Genomic DNA, 16,326 nt, shown 5'->3' with positions numbered 1-16,326 from the left:
AGAAGGATCTCTGACTGGCTGGAAGTAGGGTGTGAGAGGATGGAGAGGCAGGACACCTCCCAAGGTTTTTGGTCTGAGCAAGGAGACCTATGAATCGCCATTTACCAATTCGGGAAAGCCTGGGGGAGGAGCACTGGGGATGGGGGAGGACGGAAACGAAGAAGCCTACACCCAAGGGGAAGTGAGGGCAGCTAAATAAAAAAGCCCAGAGTTTGGGGCAGAGGGTGGGGCTGGGGCTACTGTGAGACCAGCAAATTCCCGGAGAGAGGGGCTGATCGCTGGTGACCAAGCAGAGAGAAAGCCTGAGCCTGATGTCGGATCCCACGGGCACCCTACGCTGCCAGGTCCAGATGATGAAGACTCAGCCAAGGAGACGGGAGAAATACTGGCCACGAGCTTAGAGTAAAAAGGGAGGACGTGTAATTGTACATAAGATGTAAGAAATAAAATTATTAATCAATGTTTTAGTATATTCTTGCACATAAAAAGGATGTAAATCCTCCAACGCACAGCAGTAAAATGAAATCGAGGCCCTTCCATCTGTCACGGAAAACTGCCTCTTCTTATTACTGTAGAAAAAAAAGGAAGTGTAATAAGAGATCTGTCAGTTCCATAAACTAGGAACCAATTCTTCTGCGTGCTGTGTTCAACCTCCTGCAGCAGCAAAAAGCTGGCTTTCTCCTCGTCTCACTTTCCTCGAACCCTCTCTCCCTCCCCCTCCCTTTTTCAATCACTAGAGAAATTAATCCAATTTCCAACAGAAAATCCTGAAATTGCCCTGAGCAGACTAATAGCTACTTACTAGTAAAGCCTACTAAAATAAGCAAGACAATAGATTTCTAAAACTTGAAATTCATAAAGTAAGATTTGTGTTACTAAAGTGTATTGAGGACTCCTAATTCATATCCTACTGAGAAGCCCACCCACCATGCAATGCTTGATAATGCTGCAAAGCTCCTAATTAGAACTTTCCAATTTTCTGGGAAGGTTTATTAGTGCATCAACAATACCACCTTGAGATGGCAGAAGTTGTAAATTGCTATTCCTCCTTAATTTATAAACTACTGCTACTAAATTTCACCATAGCAATTTGGTTTGTATTGAGTTGTTAGATTAACAATACAGTAGATAATAAAAGCACATTTGCGTAGGCAGTATTTTTGGTATAAAAATTTCCCCAAACTAGAAAATACATGGTTTTATTGATGTTATTTTCTTATATCCCATTTTAAAAGGTGACACAGACCCAGAATTTTTGCTTTTGTGGTGATGCTTCATAGAGCTGTGTCACCACTGAATGTCTGTTATGAACCACTTGTTCTAGGTTATAAAGTTAAGTGTAAAATAATTACCGGATTATTTCCAGATTTACAGAATGCGGTGCTTCTTTTTTTTTTTTTTAAAGATTTTATTTATTTGAGAGAGAGAGAATGAGAGAGAGCACGAGAGGGGGGAGGGTCAGAGGGAGAAGCAGACTCCCCGCCGAGCAGGGAGCCCGATGCGGGACTCGATCCCGGGACTCCAGGATCATGACCTGAGCCGAAGGTAGTCGCTCAACCAACTGAGCCACCCAGGCGCCCGAATGCGGTGCTTCTTAAAACCATCCATTCATTTGTTAGCAACAGGCTTACGACAACCGTTCCATTTCTCATTCCCTGTAATCACTGAACAGTGTTTTTGACCAAACAGAGGAGAATAAGGTGGAGGAAGGATTTCTGCCTTGGTTAGATGGTCAGAAGCATGGTAAACAGAAACTCATGTCTGCATATGCCTCATGAACTTTTAAGCCATTCATCTACCCTGATATTCATTTCGCTCCTGCCTAAAGACTTTAATAAATATTTTTAGTCCATTTTTGAGATGAAAAAGTCTATTACTGAACACTAAGTATTAGATAGGGAACATTAAAAACACAGTTAAAGATGATGTCGACAGCCTTCAAAGTAGGGTCACCTCATTCAATTTCTGCGACAATATCAAGGTAAGAAAGCTGGACATTCACTGGATTGACTACTTACATATAAAGAAAATCTATTTATATACAACACCACGACTTTCCCTCCACCTCAACTTTAAGTGGTACAACGACACACAATTGTAAGAACCACTTTTATGAGCAGGGCCTACCAAGAAAACTATATTCTACTCTTCTATGAATAAAATGCCCAAATGAGCCTTATCTCTCTTTAAGGACACACAATTCTAAACAGTTACATATAGCAAATATTAAGGCCATGACCACAATTTTCTTGTGTTCCTATTCCAACGGAGAGAAAACCAAACTTGTTCATGTAGCATTCAAATGAATCTGCTCCTCCCACTGGCATACCTACTATTCTGTAAGTGACAGCCAAACAAATCAACACAGGATGTGTATGTAGTCAGGACTCCTCCTTTCCAGATACCAACAGAGGTTACTTTCAAACCCGGGTCTTCCCCGAGTCGGGTTAGCAACCAACAGGCTTCCTTGCCACCAGAATACTGGGACATGAAGGATAGGTGCATATTTTAAGTCAGAGGTGGGCAAACTCTTCCTGTAAAGGGCCAAACAGTCTCTGTTCCAAGTATTCAACAACTCTGCTATTGTAGAACAAAAGCAGCCACAGACACTGTATGAATGAATGCACATGGCTGTGTTCCAATAAAACTTTATTTATGGACGCTGAAATGTGAAATTCACGTAACTTTCACAGGTCACAAATATTCTGCTTTTGATTTTTTTTTTTTTTAAAGATTTTATTTATTTATTTGACAGAGACACACAGAGAGGGGAACACAAGCAGGGGGAGTGGGAGATGGAGAAGCAGGCCTCCCGCTGAGCAGAGAGCCCGATGCGGGGCCCAATCCCAGGACCCCGGGATCATGACCTGAGCCAAAGGCAGACACTCAACGACTGAGCCACCCAGGCACCCCATGCTTTTGACTTTTTTAATTATTAAAAAAAATAAAAACCATTCTTTGTGCATGCACTGTACAAAAGGGCAGTGGGTCTTTCTGACCTATAGGCCATAGTTTGTCAACTCCCTGTTGTAAGCCTCTTTTGAAGTCTCTCTTGCAAGCTCTGGGCAGGTGAGGTCTACAAATCTAGTTGCTGAAGTGTATGAACCTGACTATTAAGTCAGCTTCATGTCTAATATGCCCATCAGGTTTTGAAGAATCCCATGTTTAAATGTGTATGTTCCTGGTGACCAATCCTGGGTTAAGTCCAGGTATCAAGAATCTGAGACGACTGGTTCTAGGGTCTACTTAGGGTTTTAAGATCGCTTGAAACAAGACCAGCTTCCAACAAACCAGCCTCCCTAGATGAAATGCTTCAGGTTTTCTTCCATGATCCTAGAATCAAGACTCTCATGGTCCTAGAATCCTTCAGGAAGATTCTGAAACCACGGATTGAAAGCGGACAAGGTAAAGGTTGTGGCTGGTCCTGTTCTCTGGTGTTTTCTGCACATGGCCTGAAATGCCAATAGACTTTAGAGCCATCTTTGTTTTCATGCTGCAACTGCTCTCCCCATCCCAGAATAGCTCACTTCTCCACAGCCTTCTTTCAACTCTTCAGGATTGGAAGGGGTTGGGGGGGTAGGGGTGGGGGAAGGGCTAGTGATTCCATAAGAGTAAGGTACAAAGGATCTGGAGTGTTTTCGTCCTTTCTTTTCAAGCGTGGAATCTTTAAGAAGGGCTACTGTTGAGAAGGAGGGGGGAAAAAAAAGATTGTGCTCTCTATTCTTGTTTTCCTGAAGCAGAGTCTGGGATAGGAGGTTCACTGTAGGACTGGATTCCTATGGAACTGAGTAACAATTTCTAGATGGTGGGATCTGGACACTGAATAAAAACCCATTTGGTGTGAATTGGATCAAACTTTTGGAAGCTTTTTGGGACCCCAGTTGGAGATCTATAGGTTTACCCCAATAAGCCCTGCCATCAAAGCCTCCAGGAACACACAATGGCTGTTTGTGTGAAGAATGCAGGCTTCTCAGTTTATAAACCCTTCAAAACAATACTTACTGTTTTCTATGGTTGGGTCGTAGGAGTCAACAAATTGGCCTTCAACAAACTGAATCGTCAATGAGGATTTCCCTATAAAAGAGAGCAAAAGCTCAGTATGTATTGGCATATTAAAGTAACAAAAAATTTAATTCTACTATTTTACAAAAAACCCCATTCTAACAAGATGAAGAGACGGAAAGTACTGGGATCACAACACACTCTTTTAATTAACTTCTGGGCAATTTTATTTTTTTATTTTTTTTTAAGATTTTATTTGACACAGAGAGAGAGAGAGAGAGAGAGAGAGCACAAGCAGAGGGAGCGGCAGGCAGAGGGGGAGGGAGAAGCAGGCTCCCCAAGGAGCAGGGAGCCCGATGCGGGGCTCGATCCCAGGACCCTGGGATCATGACCTGAGCTGAAGGCAGTCGCTTAACCAACTGAGCCACCCAGGCGCCCCTGGGCAATTTTAAAAAGGAAATAAATTTTATGAATTTGCTCTATACGAGAGGAATTTAAGCAATTAAGCTATTATGAATTAAACACTTTTGTCCCATTAACAAATATTACTGACCAATAAGCATATCACATATTCTGCTAAAGGTAAACAAACTCTGAAATAAGGTCAAAGTTAAGCTAATTTCCCCTGGTGTCCCTGAAATGTGGATATTAATTTTAATACAGAAATTAGTAAGACAGGATTTATTTCTTTGGGCTCTTTCATATATGGCTGTTAGAAATGTTACCAGGTACAGCTTTTAAAGAGGGGAAACTGAGAATATGTAACAGAAGTCTTTATTTAAAAACTACTTGAAGGGGCGCCTGGGTGGCTCAGTCGTTAAGCGTCTGCCTTCGGCTCAGGTCATGGTCCCAGGGTCCTGGGATCGAGCCCCGCATCGGGCTCCCTGCTCCGCGGGAAGCCTGCTTCTCCCTCTCCCGCTCCCCCTGCTTGTGTTCCCTCTCTCGCTGTGTCTCTCTCTGTCAAATAAAATCTTTAAAAAAACAAAACAAAACATAAAAAACTCCTTGAGGGTAGAAATCCTGTCTTCACCATTCAGTGTCAAAAGGCCTAGTGATGTCTGTCACACAGAAGACAATTAAGAAATGTTCTGGACTTCACAAAATCACTGCTAATAATTGAGCTGTGTGCTAAGAAATCAAGAGCCAGAGCCCTAAGTTCTCACCCCTCTATTCGTTACCTAAAATTTCTACTCAAGGACTTTAGACCAAGGGACTCTATAAAGACAGTGCAAGAATAGTCCAGGAAATGACAGAAGTGGTCCCTCCCAAATTTCACCCCAAACCCTTTCTTCTCTTGTACATTCTCAGAGCACATTTTAAAAAGATGCTATGGTTTTAAAATATTTAATTATCTGAGAGAGTGAGCGCACGCGCGAGCAAGCACAGGGGCTGGGGGGAGGGGCAGAGACAGAGGGAGAATCTCAAGCAGACTCCCTGCTGAGCGTGGAGCCCGATGTGGGGCTCCATCCCACGGCCTTGAGATCACGACCCAAGCCGAAACCAGGAGTCGCCTGTTTAACGGACTGTGCCACCCAGGTATCGCAACATTTTATTTATAAGTAATCTCTACACCCAGCATGGGGCTTGAATCTCCCACCCTGAGATCAAGAGTCGCACGCTCTTCTGACCGAGCCAGCCAGGCGGCCCCTCAGAGCACTATGAATTTTAAACACGTGCTCCACACGCTTGCTGCATCTCACTGAACTTCCATCTCAAAAGATCTTCAGGGAGAGAGGCTGTACCAGGAACCTTCTGCCCCTGGGGTTTAGGTTGTGCTTGCCCTCCCCCAGTCTGTGCAGAGGGCAGCTGACAGGTGGCATGTTTTCCCAACAAAGGCAGGCCCTACATACTTAGAAATCAATGAATTAATAAACCAGTTTAAGAGCGGGAGCTGTGGGGAGACAACTAAAAAACCCCCAAGTAGGCAGGCCTATTCTACTCCTCACAAGCAGTTAAACACACAGCTCAAATGTTTCTGGAATTATTAAAACCTGAAATCATTCTCTACAAAGCAGCCTCCAAGAGCTTTTGACAATTACATGTTACCTCCCTGCTTAAAATCCTCACTGCAATCACAATAAATTCCCAACTCCTAACCAAGGCCCACAACACCAGGCCCTCCCTGCCCAGGCCCTGCTCTGCCTATCACCCTAACCTCTCTCCGCCACCGCCCCTCTCCCCAGACCCGCCCAGGCCCCACTCACATCCCCGTCCCTTTGTTTCAGCCATCTCCGCAGATCTCCGCACATGACGCACTTTGTCATTATTCTGGTCTGGGATCAAACGTCCCTTCACCAGAGAAGCCTCCGCTAAGACCGCCCCATCTATGGTGGCGCCCACTCCCTACCGGTCACAGCGATCACTGCCATCCTGCTTTGTTTCTTTTTAGTGCCTGACGTTATCAGACGTTATCTCCAACTCATTAGCCCACTGAGACCAGCGTGGTGGCGGATGCACTGCAGACACTGTCATTTCCGAACATGTGACTGAAATTAAAACTCACATGCCCTAAGGGCACTCTCATACACTCCAGATACTACACAAGATCTCAATTTTATATACATACGTGACCAGGAAACACAGTTCAACAGGAATTCAGAAACAGTTCTGTCGTATTTGGTAGCCAACCACAGGCCTGCCTGTGCTCTACAGGATGCAGGGGTCATCCAGGAGCCCACACACTGCAAAGGGACCGTGTTCAAAAGAAACCACGTTATCTAAACTAGCTCATAAAGAGCATTTAGCTTAAAATACAGCAAAACTATTTTATGTAATGAAATAGCAAGGAAAAAACTATTAAGTTTAAGGAATAAGAAAATTCTTATTTACATTGAATGCTACGGCTTGAAGCAAAAGAAATTTAATGAGAGAGAAGAAACTTCTTTTGGGGCTTCTGAAGAGTACTTCTAGGCACTCTGGTGGGCTTTTGAAACCCTTCTGTAGGCTACGAGGGGGGGCGGTTCTGGCTTGTAAATGGACACAGGGAAGGAAGAAAGCAGACAGTAATTTTTTCTGAAGGTAAATGGGCAAGAGTTACAAGGGATTAAAAGGATTTTTACACATTTTCCAAAGTAGAACTGGATTAAAAATAGTGAAAGAAAGGGGTTAAGTACGGTGTACATAAGCCCCCCAAGGGGAGGGCAGGCACACACAGCTGTCAAAGATAGGCCTTACCCCAGGAGTGAAGGGACGGGACAAGAACCTCAGGAGTTATCACAGGAAACTGAAGAAAGTTACATTAAATAAGATCGCATGAGATTAAGTGCAACAATGGAGTTTCAGATAAACAAGGGGACCACGTTTTAAAAATATAATTATTGGTACCTATCCAAAGAGTTCCTTGTTTGCATCATGAAGGGCAGAAAATATTTGGCAGGCTCAATTAACATTTGACTTGAAAAACGCGAAGAATCATTCCAGCACAAGCAGACAGTGTAGTCCAACCCAAATCAGGATGCAGGGTGACGGCAAATTCTCGTCTTCACGAGTAACTGGGACACCTGAATTTAAAACCCTAGTCTGTAGGGAGCAAACTGCCTTTCTCAATCAGCTTGATCCTGGGAGAAGGGGACTATCCATTAGCAGAGGCAGGACTGTAGAAAAGCCTGAGCCTCCCCTGGGTCTCTCCTCCCTGGTCCTCTCCCCTAAGGGGAGATCATTAATTATTTATATTAAGAAAGGACAGGAAGACTACATTTGCTGACATGACACAGCGGGTTTTTTGCTGTTTCCATTAAAAAGCAGAATTATTAAACAACTAGTGTTGAAATTTTCATATTAATCTTAGTAAACAAATCCCACTGCTCATAATGTTCCCAGTCCTGGTTCCAGCAGTTTCTGGCTTCCAGGGACATCGTTGTCCTCTATAGCAGCAGCTTGGCTCTTAGGTCACGCTTCTGTGCAGTTCGCTTGCAGCTACGAGAGGCACGGTTGATGTACAAATGATGTTCTTTACCTCATCACCTTTAACATTTTCCCCTCGTTATAATGTCATACATTTACTTTGGCCTCTGCATTCATCAAACTCAGATTCTGAAACACTATAGTTATTTCCTGAAGATGTTTCATGCTCTCTCTCAGTAGGCTCATAAATTTGTACAACCTGAGGAAGACCTCAAATTCCAGATCAACTCTCTGGAGAAATGTTGAATGAAAACAATCCAGGAGTGATCTGAAATAAACTGAAAGGCAGCGTGTACCCAGATGTGTGTTATCAATACACAGAGAGGCACGGATTACTCCTTTTATGACAATAACATCGTACTAAAAGGTGTGAAAACAATATATCCCAACAGGCCACAACTATCTTCGAAATAGTCTTCTGCCAGACTAAAGGCCACCTTAACTTAAAAAAAAAAATCCTACAGATCATTTTTAGTAAGTTTCTTCTAAACTTCTACCAGGTAAACACAGCATTTATGTATTTCTTGCCAAGGATAATACGGCCATTAAGTTTGTTCACCTGGTATTTTCATTACAGAAGACATACCTGCAAGGTTGTTGACCAAATTTCTCACACTTGTGATTACTGCAAAATAGGCATTGTATATAAAACACTTTAAGAGCTTTCAGATTAATTCTGAACTAGTTTTCATGATTATTCTCCTAAAAAACCCCACTACTCTTACATATTATGTCCATCTCACACCCCCAACCAGCATACTATGGAACAGCTTACACGTTACGTGTTCATTGGGACCTAATGGGAAGGAGTAGGTTTCAATCTATCAACTAGTCTGTCAAGTCATTTGGCACAAGGGTCCAATGGGAACAATGTAATGTATCTGGGACACAATCCATTCCAAGGACTGCTTTCCTTTACACCTCAAATTCTCAACATCACCTTATGGGACCCCGCTGTCCACATACATAAGCTAATAGTTTAGCTTCAAAGCTTCACTGGTATTGCCACTGATAATTATCTTCACGCCACCTTGTGCGCACATGGAACACTGGCTGGTCACCCCTCCCACACGACTCCACCTCCAACACCTGCAACCTCCCTCTTACCAACCACAAGCAGGACGGCGCAGTCTCCCAGCGCCCTTACTTTCTGACTCTATCGAGGACATCTCTGGAAGCAATGTTTTCAAACCAGGGGCTGTAACCCACCAGGTCATGAAATTAATATACTGAGCTATGATCAGCACTGTTTTTATTTTTTAAGTAAAGATTTTATTTATTTGAGAGAGCGAGCGAGCACAGAGGGAGAAGCAGACTCCTTGCTGAGCAGGGAGCCCGATGCGATGCAGGGCTTGATCCCAGGGCTCTGAGATCATGACCTGAGCCGAAGGCAGATGCTTAACTGACTGAGCCACCCAGGCGCCCCATCATCAGCACTGTTTTTAAAGAAAGAGAACACCAGAGTGGACTGCAAAGAATAAAGTTATTAAAATTCTTCTTTCAGTTATCAAACATTCATGACTGGGTCACAATGTAAAATGGGTTTCTCACTGCACGCTGCAGTCACAAAGGTCAGAAATATACTACTCTAAATGATACTATCCTGAATCTCCAATCTCCACCACGTTTCACTTCTTTGCCTATCACTTTAAGCCCCAAGATAAATCACTGTCCACTACTATCTTGTCTACCCTCCAATTTCCTTTCTCTGGGCTCCTTGAAAAACCCTCTGATGTTAATCTAATCATTTGCCTTTTGGTGAGCCTGTTGAGCTCAGCTGCAGAAAAATTCTGCAATCAGATTGGTTAACAACTATTCTCAATCTATGGTCTTTCCGCCTTCCCCCTGGCTGTCCCAAGGCCTTAGGAATCCTCCCTGGAGCCCCCTTTCCTCCTGCAGTATAGTAGTGGAAATGTGGTCCCAGAAGCATCCCAGGGTAACCTATTACAAATGCAAATTAGTGAGCCCCAACCTAACCTCCCGAGAGTATTAACAAGCTCCACTCCCATTCAGCTGCACACTAAAGCTGAAGAAAGCACTGTCCTCAGGAAACCAATTCAAACTTAACTGATCACCCTAAGTCACACCTTGAGTTCAGACTTCTGAGCCCACAGCTGTGAGATGATAAAGGTCTGTTGTTCCAGCCCCCTAACCTGCCATTTGGGTTGCTCTCTTGCAGCTGCCCCGGGAAATGAATACACTTCTCTTGCCTTTTGATTTTGAACAACTTTAATATGAAAGAATTCACATACTATATAATTTAACCACTTAAAGAGCATAATTAAGTTTTTAGCATATTGACAGGGCTGTGCCATCATCACCACAACCAATTTTAGAACATTTTCATGACTCCAAAAAGGAACCCCATACCTGTCAGCTGTCACTTCCATTCCCCTGGGTGCTCCCCAGCCCCCCCACAACCACTGAGCTACTTTCTGTGTCTGTTATGCAAAATAACTCAAAAGGAACCCAATAAAAGAGGCAAAAGACTTGAACAGACACTTCACAAAAGATCTATGAATTACCAACAGGTAAATGAAAAGACGCTCAACCTCCCCAGTCACTGGGACAATTCAAATAAAACCACAACCTACAGCATTAGTTAAAGTTAAAAAGTTCGAGGATACTGAGCATCAGCGAGGATGGAACTCTCATTTGTTGCTGGTGGAAGTGTAAAATGGTACAAATGTACTGGGAAACAGTTTGGTATTCCAACAAAATTATACACTTAACATATATGTAGCCTGTGCAACCCCATTCCTAGGTATTTACCAAAGAAAAATAACCGCACGTCCACAAAGACATAAGAAATACTTCTCACAGCTTTATTCTTAGTAGTTAAATACTGGAAACAATCAACAGGTGATGGGAGAAACAGATCATGGCATAGCCATATGATAGAATACTCCTCAGCGATAAAAAGAAACTACTTACAAATGTGACAACCGGATGAATCTCAAAAACATCACGCTTTCTGAAAGCAGCCAGACAAAAAGAGTATTTACTGTATGATTCCATTTATATGAAAACTGTAGAACAAGAAAATCTAATCCCTGGTGATAGATAGCAGATCCATGCTTGCCTGCGAGTGGAGTGGGGGTGGGGTATAAGGGAACGTTTTGGGATGACAGAAATGTTTTGTATTTTGGAGTAATGGTTGCACAGGTGAATAAATCTATCAAAACTCATGTAACTTTACACTTAAAATGCATACTTTATTATATGTAAATAATACATCAATAAAAGTTGATTAAAAAAAGTGTATTAAAAAAAGGAAGACATTTACTAGTTTAGCTACGTCACTGCGGGCAGTTTTCCTGAGTCTTTCTCCTTGTTTGTAAACTGGAGGTAATAACAGGACCTACCTTATAGATTGCTGTCAGGTTTAAATGAAAATACGCGGGGAGTAGCTGGTACGTAGTAAGTCCTCACTAAATGTCCCCATTAGTAGCAATACTATTAACTGCTCTTAAGACTAAACAGCTTTGGAGAAAAATGCATTCAATAATTACTCCTAATAAATTAATCTGTAATCTAAGAAAATGACAGATACTAACAACTATTTCAGCTAAGGCCTCAAAATAACATGACAGGGGTGCCTGGCTGGCTCAATTGGTGGAGCATGTGACTCTTGATCTTGGATCGTGAGTTCGAGCCCCACTTTGGGTGTAGCGATTACTTAAAAAAAAAAACACGATAAAGAAATCGGTATTTTTATAAGTATAAAAATACACCCCCCCAGCAGTAAATGACCAACTGCTCGGTCATCCACTGCTGCGTAACAAACAAACAAACAAAACTCAGTGGCTAATACCAACAGCTACATCATCTCTTCTCGAATTCTACAACCAAAGCTGGGCTCAGCTGGGCCCTCTGCTCGTCTGGCAGTCACTCCCTGGTGGGGGGGGAGGGCGGGTGGCTAGCCTAAGCTGGGCCAGCTGGGCCTTCCACCTTCCACACATCCTCCTCGCCTAGCATGCCCACATGTTACTAACAGTTCCAGAGAACACAAAAGCAGCAGTTGCTGATTTCTTAAGGAGTAAAGTCTGGCACCAGCCCATCATTATATCTGCAGCATTCTGCTAATTCAAGAGTGTCACAGGGAAAGGGCATGAATACCAGGAAGGTGTTTCTCTGGGAACCACCAATAGAAGGGACATCAATAAAACAACCCAGTTTGCAAACAGCAGAAAGACTGCAGAATCACCTGGGGTTATAAATGGACTGCAACCTGAACATATCATTATTAAAAGGGCTAGAATAACAATGAACTGTATAAAGGTTCAACAATGTTCTTCAGATGATACACAATGCCAAGTAGACGCTTACTAAAATACCGCACCCACTTTAGTAAATGTGTGGTTCTGTCAATGGCAGGTTGTTGCTTTTTTGAGGGGGTGGGGTGATACATACACACACACACACACACACACACACATATACATATATCAGGGTCACCAAGGAAGCCTTTTGAAAAAATACACTTACCTCACCATTCTAATTTAAAAAGGCGGTGCGTAAAGAGTTCTTGTGTGTTCTGTGTTTGCCGTTATTCTAACATACATACCCACCCCTACAACATCTCCATCAGAGTCAGATGAAGGCACGTGATGCAGATAATCCAAAATTTAATTGTTCACTAGAACCTACAAGCCAGACACTGTTTTAAGAGTTTGTAAAACATTTTCGTATGAATTATCTCATTTGTTCCTGAGTTAACCAGGGATGACATCATCTCATTCTTTCTCACACCCCCTTCCTGATTTTTTCAAATAGATGCTAGGTGAGAGAAAAAAAAATGGAAGGTGCAATTATTATTACAACAAAGACAAGACAGAATGACCAAGCAAAATTGGTTCATAAAATTATTACTCATTCAAATACTTCCAGGGTGCTTACTATTGCCAAGCATGATGCTACCAGATGTATGCCACTGAGAACACAATAAATAAGTTTATATTAAAACATAAAGATTTGGGGCGCCTGGGTGGCTCAGTTGGTTAAGCGACTGCCTTCGGCTCAGGTCATGATCCTGGAGTCCCTGGATCCTGGAGTCCCTGGATCGAGTCCCGCATCGGGCTCCCTGCTCGGCAGGGAGTCTGCTTCTCCCTCTGACCTTCCTCCTTCTCATGCTCTCTGTATCTCATTCTCTCTGTCTCAAATAAATAAATAAAATCTTTAAAAAAAAATAAAACATAAAGATTTGATGGGCGCCTGGGTGGCTCAGTTGGTTAAGCGACTGCCTTCAGCTCAGGTCATGATCCTGGAGTCCCGGGATCGAGTCCCGCATCGGGCTCCCTGCTCGGCGGGGAGTCTGCTTCTCCCTCTGACCTTCCTCCCTCTCCTGTGCACTCTCTCTCTCTCTCTCAAATAAATGAATAAATAAAATCTTTAAAACATAAAGATTTGAGCTACATAAATGAAGAATGTTATTAACTGTCAGGGTTACTAAACTAAAAGAAAAACAAAATTCTGCCAAGAAAGGCTATGGAACCATCTCCCTGAAGAGTTTTGAAACAGGAGATCCATTTCTGTGGGATGATTCAGAGATACAGCTGAGCTGGAAGGCAGGGACAGACCTGATAAACTGCAGGAAATTCAATGTTTGGCAACAATGAAGAAAGACTTTTGCTACATATGTGGCCAAAACTGGGGAGAAAGCTGGGGTTCAGGGTGGAAAAGAGCTAGGGAAAAGCAAACGAGATAGATCCTCAAATTATAACACAATCTTTAATATATTAAAGAACATGAAGTTTAAGACTCATCAAGAGTAGTAACAAAAAATTAGGAAAATGAAATGGGACATCAGCACGAATGGTTATTTATAAAAATTATTTCTTCAGAAGTTCTTTAAGAGTCTACAATGATCCATTTATGACCACCAATTCATTCATTCCTATTCCTGTGCTGTCCCACAGTGGGGAGTCAGTAGGCAGTGAACACTTGAAACATGGTTGGTCCTGAGATGTGTCATACACAGTGTAAAACATATATAAGATTTTGAAAGCTTAGCATAAAAAAAGGTAACAATATAAAAAATACTCAATATATATTGAAATAGTATTTTGGACATATTGGGCTAAATTAAAGCTATACTTAAATTATTCCAACTATTTCTTACTTGCTTAATGTGGTTACTGGAAAATTTTAAATTCCCTATGTGGCTTGCATTCTGTTTCTGTTGGACAATGCTGTTCTACACCATGGTTTAAAGGTACAGGAACATCCTACTTGTATGAACTTAGCTGCCTACCAAAAAGACTTCCACAGAAGTTTAAAAAATAGAAGCTATGTCCATTTTGTGTATAGTCCAATTTTTTAGGATAACAGAAACATGGTTGGATTAGGAAAACAATTTCTTTTATAAAAACACATTTCAGGGGCGCCTGGGTGGCTCAGATGGTTGGGCGTCTGCCTTCGGCTCAGGTCATGGTCTCAGGGTCCTGGGATCGAGTCCCGCATCGGGCTTCTCCCTCTGCCTCTCTCTCTCTCTGTCTCTAATGAATAAATAAATAAAATCTTTAAAAAAACAAAACAAAACAAAACACATTTCATACATTTTGGTAGCAGTTATGTAGAATCAAAAAGTCTAGGGGCACCTGGGTGGCTCAGTCAGTTAGGAGTCCGACTCCTGATCTCAGCTCAGGTCTCGGTCTCAGGGTCATGAGTTCAAGCCTCACACTGGGCGTGGAGCCTACTTAAAAAACTAACAAACAAAAAAAGAAAAAGTCTAGAGATGAAGCCCAACTCCCCATCTCCCACCTGCCTGGTGGATGAACAGTGTGGGTGTGTGGGGCCAAGCGGGTCTTGCAACCTCTGGTGTCCAAGGCAGCAGGGAAACAACGCCGCAGCAGGAAGGTGTTTGGGCACAGCCTCGGGTCACATGACGACCCAGGAGCAGCATACCCTCAGAGTCCATGATGCAGGCACAGCCACCTATCTCTAGGACCGTGGGAACTGTGTGGGTCCCTGCTAGGGCCTCTATACCCAGAAAGCAAGGTGAGTGCGTCTATCTGGCAGGTACATAAATGAATGTGGTCCACCCCCAAATCCTGGTCCACCCTTTCTCCCTTTAGCCAGTGGCACCATTGTTCATTCAGGCCCTCGTGCGAACCACCTGAAGGTTATCCTTAACATCCCCACACCACAGCCTTGGCGATTCCCCCGTCGTCACTTCTCAACTCTGTCTCATCATCCTGCCTGTACTGCACCAGTCCCTGACACCTTGGCCGGTGAACTTCAGTACATGGCTGGCCCTGGCACTTCTGATCCCTCACTGCCCCATCCACCTCAGAGAGCTTGGGAGGGGAGGGATCTGAGGATACAGGAGGATCAGCAAACTACAGACCAGGGGCCAAATGTGGCCCACAGTCTTTTTCTGTACAGCCTAGGAACTCCAAGTGGTTTTTACATTTTCAACTGGTTGAAAAAAAAAATCAGTAATATTTCACAATGTGAAAATTAGATGAAATTCAAATGTCAAGTGTCTGTAAGTAAGGTTTCACTGGCACACAGCTACATTCATTGACGTACTATCTACAGCCTCTTGCTGGCTACAAAAGGCAGGAGCACAGCTGACTCCAACACGATGGGTTTGAACTGCACAGGTCCACTGATGTGCAGATTTTTCCCAATAAATAACACTACAGTACTATACGTGTATTTTCTCTTCCTTATGATTTTCTCAGTAACATTTTTTCTCTAGCTTACTTTACTGCAACAATACAATATCTAATACATATATATATACACAATATGTTTATAGAAAAAGTCTGTCAATCCTGGCGCAGATGATCATCTTATCTGTTGCTTAAAATCCGTCAGTGACTTTCCTCTCTTTCTAGGGAAAAGACTAAAACTTCCACAACAAGGCCTCCAAGGCTGTTCTTGATAGACAGTCAGCACACAGATAAACCCCTCCTTGCCCACTCCCATCTTACTCTTCTCTGCCTCGTTCACCATTCCCAGGCCCAGCCACACTGTGCCAAGCTCCACTCATCCTTTGGGAGCTTTGCGTATGCCGCTCCTTTTGACTGGAAGGTTCTGCCCTTCTTCCCCTACCCCAGTCACCCCCACCCTCTGCCTGGCTAACTCCAGTTTTAATGACAGTTCTTTAGGGACCGTTCTCTACCCTCACCCATGGTTACAGGAGCTCTCCCCTCGATGATTTCTCTCAGAGCATTTATCCCAACTGTCTTTAAATAATCATCTGTATAGTGGCCCAATGAGAGTGCTGGCTTTGAACTATGGCTTAAATTCAGATCCTGGCTCAGCTACTTAATAAATGTTTGACCTTGGGTAAATCATTTAACCTTGTTGTTGCTCAGTTTCCTCATTTGCAAAACAGGCATCGTCGTCATCATCATCATCATCATCATCATAATACCTACCTCACAGAGTTTAAGGGCACCCCATACCACT

General features: G+C 43.0%; 1 protein-coding gene across 2 annotated transcripts in view; it reads right to left on the bottom strand.

Moving 5' to 3' along the window:
• The window catches only part of RHEB (Ras homolog, mTORC1 binding), a 41,736-nt gene that overhangs the window by 15,645 nt on the left and 9,765 nt on the right, over positions 1-16,326 (bottom strand). The window contains exon 2 of one of the 2 annotated variants that reach the window (XM_045864023.3): positions 4,003-4,074. The exons of the other annotated variant lie outside the window; for it this stretch is intronic. Within the exon in view, the coding sequence (XP_045719979.1) occupies positions 4,003-4,074 (72 nt within the window). The remainder of the gene's footprint in view (positions 1-4,002; positions 4,075-16,326) is intronic. 2 annotated transcript variants of the gene reach the window in all.

This window comes from Mirounga angustirostris, unplaced genomic scaffold, assembly GCF_029215605.1.
Source record: "Mirounga angustirostris isolate CCGP_5_RB_7025 unplaced genomic scaffold, mMirAng1.0.hap1 SCAF_12, whole genome shotgun sequence".
Lineage (NCBI taxonomy): Eukaryota > Metazoa > Chordata > Mammalia > Carnivora > Phocidae > Mirounga > Mirounga angustirostris.
Note: the sequence above shows the minus strand (reverse complement) of the source record. Positions and strands in the feature narration are given on the sequence as shown.